This window comes from Cebus imitator, unplaced genomic scaffold, assembly GCF_001604975.1.
Source record: "Cebus imitator isolate Cc_AM_T3 unplaced genomic scaffold, Cebus_imitator-1.0 Scaffold0, whole genome shotgun sequence".
NCBI classification, from domain to species: domain Eukaryota; kingdom Metazoa; phylum Chordata; class Mammalia; order Primates; family Cebidae; genus Cebus; species Cebus imitator.
In genome coordinates, this window is record NW_016107315.1 from 19,111,829 (window position 1) to 19,118,296 (window position 6,468).

The 6,468-nt window shown below is 40.1% G+C and overlaps 1 protein-coding gene across 1 annotated transcript; it reads right to left on the reverse strand.

The window, feature by feature from the left end:
- Window positions 1-640: 640 nt before the first annotated feature.
- PATE3 (prostate and testis expressed 3) lies at window positions 641-4,198 on the reverse strand. The gene is made up of 3 exons (XM_037736902.1): window positions 4,115-4,198; window positions 2,734-2,856; window positions 641-1,766 (listed from the first exon to the last, which is right to left on the reverse strand). The coding sequence occupies exons 1-3, from the start codon at window positions 4,161-4,163 to the stop codon at window positions 1,642-1,644; spliced, it is 297 nt and encodes a 98-aa protein (XP_037592830.1). The 5' UTR covers window positions 4,164-4,198; the 3' UTR covers window positions 641-1,641.
- Window positions 4,199-6,468: the final 2,270 nt, after the last annotated feature.

Genomic DNA, 6,468 nt, shown 5'->3' on the forward strand with positions numbered 1-6,468 from the left:
CAATTGAATTCATCATGAATATAGAAGAATGGTTACTAGAGGTTTGGAATGATAGTGGAGGGCTGGAGGGGAGATTGTGATGTTATTTGGTACAAAAAAAATAGAAAGAATGAATAATATTTAGTATTTGATAGCACAACAGGCAACTACAGTCAATAATAACTTAATTGTACATTTAAAAATAACAAAAAGAATATAATTGAATTGTTTGTAACACAAAGGATAAATGCTTGAGGGGATGGATACCCCATTCTCCATGATGTGATTATTATGCTTTGCATGCCTTTTCCAGAATATCTCATGGACCCCATAAATATGTACACTATGTACCTATAAAATTAAAATACTAAAAGTATTATGGTGAGTAAAAGAAGTCAAGTTTAGGAGAAGAGTTTCTGTGTGATTTCATTTATAATAAGTTGCAGCACAGTCACAATTATTCCATGAATACAGAAGTGCAATGCTAATTACTAATCCCAAGCAAGGACTTCCACTTCGTGGAGAATAACAGGAATCAGCACTCTGCCCATTACCAGACACAGGAGTCCCACTATATCTTGGGCTACTGTTTAGGTCCATCATGCTCTATTTACCTATTTGTCCGAGTTCAGTGAGACAGAACACACCGACACACAACAAATTCTGTGAAGTTGGTTTATTACTTAAAGATGAGCAGCAAGCAACAGACAAATCTCTTTGATCCAGGCCCCCAAGTCTCGAGAAGGCTGTACGGGTAGATAGTATCTTGACTATGTTTGCCTCTCTTTGCACCACAGCTGAGGGATCCTGAAAGGAAGCCCATCTTGGTTTTATACCTCAAGTGCCATGTAACACATAGGGCAAAACTTTGAAGGACCTCCTGCCTCTAGAGGGAGAGTTTGTGTGGCAATAGGGAGGTGACAATGGAGGTGGGAGGTGATAGCAAAGCTGAATGGCAAAGGAGGAAAGGAAGAGAGAAGGTTTAGAAAAGGAAGGGGAAGAAATGAAAGTTGTGATGTACCTTCAATGTGCATCTCGAAAGGAGTAGTAGTGGCTGTGTGAGAGCTCGGTGAATGTCACAGAGGCCGGGAAGTCCCTTGTTTGCTATCTTCTAATAACAGTGTAAAGATGTAGTTTGCACAGGCCAATAAAATCAAAGTGACTGAGTTTGAAGTGGGCACTGCCTGCTGGTACAAATAACTTGGTGTCTGTAGAGAAAAATCTTCAGTATCCATCATCCATTTTATTGCTATGTCTGCTTACTCATTGTTCCGATACATGGGAATTGTAGATAAAAATATTGTGAATTTTTAGCTGAAGGCTTTCCAGTGCACCTGAACTAGGTAAGCAAATTAAGAATCTAGCATGTCCCTGCTTTAACTTTTACTGTACAGGAAGTCTTGGGGCAGGTTTCTTGGAGTATGACAATGCCATTAAACCTAATAATAGGAGAAATCCATTGTTCAGAACCACTTTTCTCTGACTGAGGGAGAAGCCAAGCTGAAGGCACCAGAAGGGATGACACTAGTTTAGTCTCATTAGGTTAAGGAGCAGGCGGGGTATTGTCAGGACAGACACGGAAGGAAAGCAAGGGCCAGCAGAGTGCGAAGGATGAGCAACATTAGGGATATTCTAAAACGAGACCTCAGGAGGGCAAATATCTTAGAATTTGAAGTTACAGTTATCGTAGTCGCAGCATTCATGAACGTAAGTCCGATTCCTGATATCAAATGTTATGTTTTTGCAGAATTTCTGACACATCATGTATGATATCTGGAGAATATTGCCTAAAATAGGAAAGAACCACAGAAAATAAGTGTTTGATTTAAGCTCTCCAAGGTGAGTCAAAACCAGCAGTAGTTCTGTTGGTGAAAATTTAATTAGGCATCAGAGTAGGTTGAGGGATGGCTTCCCAGCTTATACTCCCTAAAAGCAGCCGGGCGGGAGATACAGAGGTCACTGGTCAGCTGCAGGGGTTGTTTGCCTGAGGTCCCTGAAAATCCTCAACTCTGTGTAGCTGCTTCATTTTTCTCTCTTGCTAGATTAGCAAATAGTGATTTAGTGTCTTCCAAGTCAAAATCTGTTTGGTCATTAACCAGCCTCTCTTCATACCCTCCTTCTGCCACTCTTCTCAGCCTTTGGTACCCACCATTGTACTCTCTACATCCATGACATCAACTTGTTTTTTAGCTCCTATACATGAGTGAGAACATATGATATTTGTCTTTCTGTGCCTGGGTTATTTCACTTAACATAATGACATCCAGGGTCACCTATGTTTCTGCAAAGAACAGAATTTCATTTATTTTTATGGTTGAATAATATTCAATTTTGTGTATATACCATATTTTTTATTGTATATTTCAAAATAGCTAGAAGAGAAGGTATGGAATGTTCTCAATACAAAAATAAATGATAAATGTTCAAGTTGATGGATATCCCAATTACCCTAATTTGATCATTACACATTGAAGGCTTGTATAAAAAATCACATGTACTATAAACATGAACAATTATTATGTGTCACCAAAAAGAATCTGTTCGTTCAGTGTTCTTGGAAATACAGAATCCCCAACTTCTCCCTCCTGTCCCATTGACTCAAATTATCTTCTGTCTGCACACGCAGGAACCTATGCTACCACCTGTGCTGCGGGGCACTCTGTACTTGTTTTTTCTCTTGAGATGTGAAATTACTGAAGCGCTCTCCTTGAATTCTAAGACTCTTACAACACCTTCCCAAACCCTCTCCCTTACCCTCATATATCTTTAAGAGCATGCATGCCTCATCCTTCTGGGCAGTACAGACACCAAAGCCTCTTCTACAGCGGTCTTTCCGCATGCGAAGTTGGCATGTTATGCACTGAAGTGATGTCACTGCTGGAGAGAGCACAGAGATGGTGTGAGACCAGGCAAAAGCAGGGACTTGGGATGGAGGTGGAAATATTCAGATGGCGGTGGTAAACGAATAGCTGGGGGGCAGATGGATGAAGAGCTGCTGGCGGTGGTATTGAGGCAGTAAATAGTCGGAGTTCTTACCAACTCCTCATTTCAGAATAATAAAAAGGAAATGTCACCATATGAATAAAAGAATTCTGATTCCAACTTCAGCCCTTATAACCCGGATAACTTTAAGAAAAAATTTAGCCTCAATGTCATTGATTTCTGTAGCTTAAACATGGTGCTATGAATGCTAGCCTGGCCTACTTGGCAGTGCTTTAGAGATATGGGTGTGATAAGGAGGGCGAGTGCTTTAAAATATTTCACCCAAGCTGTTGTTACTATCGCTGAGTTTCTAACATTCGGCATTGTTTTGTGTTTGTATATTGTTGTTTGGGTACTGTTAGGTTATATATTCTGTTCTTTTGAGTTTCAATCTGAATCTACATAAAGGCATCATCAATTATAGTACCATTAAGTGACACTTTTATGAGGTTCTGTGGGGTGAGCTATTCAAAATACAGGTTTAATTTAAAAAAAAATTCCCTGGTGCACCTGAATGAGAAGGAAAAATAGCAATGATGGAGCATCTCATTTGGGCTATGTTCTCTCAAATTGTATTTGATTTAATCCACACAAAAGCCTTGTAAGCACGTACCATTGTCCCCATTTCTTGAATGAGCAACCAAATGTACAGAGAGTTTGAGATCATGACCACAAACCATGAAAAAAATCTGATTCCAGAGCATTCAGTACTTCTTCTCATACAATTACTTGTAACATAAAGTCTCTGAAAAGGGTATCAAAACCCATTGTTCAGTCCTAAAATAAACTGCAAAATTATTCATTATAGACTGACCAGCTCCCTCAACAAATGGAATATAGGTTTACAAATAAAAAGGATGTCCTAAGAAAAATCTTGCCAGGGTTTGGGATTATGGGGAATGGAAGGGACAGAGAGGGGATGCAGGTTAAAAGGGCAGGGACAGAGTCCTGCCCATCTGGAGGAGAATGGCAGGAGGTTGAAAAGGATGGAAGAATTGGCAGGGAAGGCAGAGGAGCATTCTGGAGGCTGGCTTCCCCTGGCTCATAAATGTGGCCAAAGCTCAGCCCTGCATGGAAGCATGCTACACACGTAGTTTCCCTGGAGCTCCCTAGATCCTGTCTCTCAAGTATACCCCTCAGGTCCTGGACTTACCCACAATGAGGCAGCAGAGGGGGAAGAACAATAAGAAGTGTTTGTTCATCCTGAACCAGAAATCTTTTGTGCAGGAAAAAGAAGCTAGGGGCTGCCAGCACAGGTCTTTAGACTCTGGAGAGGAAGCTTTCTTCTTCATGATAGGCTAGTGATTATGTATGCCTAAGGAGAGCCAGTCACACAAGGTTTCCTCCTGGAGCTCAAGTTCATTGGCTGTCCTCCTCACGGCAGAGAATGAAGATAATTAATAAATGTTGAGGTTTGCATTGAGCTAACCTTTTAAAAAACATATAATCCCCATCATAGTTATGATATTATTATTCTTATTCCAATTTCACACAGGAGGAGACCGAGGCTTGTTGAAGTCCAGAAGCTTACCCTCGGTCATATATCCAGTGAGTGATAGTACTGGTGTTCAAAGTGTGACTTCCTAATTCTGGAGTCCACAGGTTTCACCTCCGTGTTTCAATGCCTCGCTGACATTTATTCATACATTCAACCAATATTTGTTGAGAAATTATATGTGCCAACACAGTTACATGAGTGAGAGCAAGCAATAAATAAGGCAGATAAGCTCTCCTACCCCCTCACACTGTGGGTAAGAAAACGGAGAGTGAAAACAGAAAAGATATATAGTCTGACCAGGCTTGACCTTCCACCTAGAAAGTTTTATTCTTAGTCAAGAACTCTTTTATTTAAAAGAAATCTGTCCTTTAAGGCCAGGGACTATTTACTTTGTGGAGCCATGAAATCCTCTCTAGAATTATTCCATGACTTGGTCTTTAGTAAATTTATATTTTGAATCTGGCTAGTTTTGTTCATAATTTAGGTGTCTGTCTTTATGAAAGCTAACTCAGTTAAGATTCACTATGGATAAATTATTGGGAAACCATGACCACTCCTGGCATTCTAAGTCTCCTAAACCACCAGCCCAACAGCTGATGGCACTTGGTTAGATATACTAGAAATATTCCATACTGAACTGATTTAACAACATGTTCTTTAGTTGTAGGAATAGCATGATTGTTGAAAGATATTGAGTCTGACATTTTTTAGACATCAGATGAAGACTAGGTAAAATATGATCTTACATTAAGTGTTACAAAATTTACAATGTTTCTTTGCCATGAACAGAGTGTGGAGTCCATCTTTGCCTAAGAAAAGAGCAAGATATCTTAGAGACTTAGATATGTCGGAATTGGTTCCTTTGAAGGAATTGATTCCAGAATGGAGAATAAGGTTGTGAGGTCTTTGGATCTAGTTTTCTACTCTCCTATATTTTAGAAGATGGTATTAAACACTGGATAGCATTTTTTCAGAACATTCCCAGGCTTATCAAGAAGACAAATTTTGGCCGGGTGCAGTGGCTCATGCCTGTCATCCCAGCACTTTGGGAGGTCGAGGGGGATGGATCACAAGGTCGGGAGATGGAGACCATCTTGGCTAACACTGTGAAACCCCATCTCTACTAAAAATACAAAAAAGTAGCTGGGCATGGTGGCAAGCACCTGTAGTTCCAACTAGTCGAAAGGCTGAGGCAGGGGAATTGCTTGAACCCGAAAGGCGGAGGTTGCAGTGAGCCGAGATCGTGCCACTGCACTCCAGCCTGGGAGACGAGAATGAGACTCTGTCTCAAAAAAAAAAAAAAAAAAAAAAAGGGACAAAATTCTGAGCCTTTGGAGCTTGGGCTTACCAAGTTATTAGGGCATTTCATTTGTCACTTGTTTTCTCTGCTTTATCCTCCATTTAAAAATTACCTGCTGGGTATAATGTTCACTCTTCAGGTGAGTACATTAGATGCCTAAACTTTACCATTCCACAATATATCCACATAATAAGTCTGTGTATGTACTCCCTGAATCTATAAAAATAAAACAAGAAAATAAGAGAGAGAGAGAGAGAGCAGCACTAAAATCAGAGCAAAAGAAGCTGACATTCTAGGTCAAACTGCAGTGGATTTGCAGTTTCTTTTCTTCCTTCAAGGTTTTCCTTGGCAGATGTCTTCTGAAAGGCCGATTGCATTTTGAATCTCCAGTCTACCAGATTATTTCCAGTTAAGATGGTGGAATTTTGCAACTCTACCCAAATGTTGGAGTCCTCTGACCTTCTTCTCAGCCTCCCATAGTACCTCATCCAGTCATATTTTCTCTTGAAAACAATTTCTTTCTTCATTTAACATGGGGTAACAGAGGAGAAGGTGTCAGAACCCATTAATAGAGGTAGTGTGGCCTAATGGAAATAGCATTTTCCTGAGAGTCTGGAGAGCTATACCTGACCACTAGGTAACTTGTTGCATCTTTAGCAAATTGTTTATCTGTGATATCAAATTTTAACCATTTTAAGGGCCCTTTAGA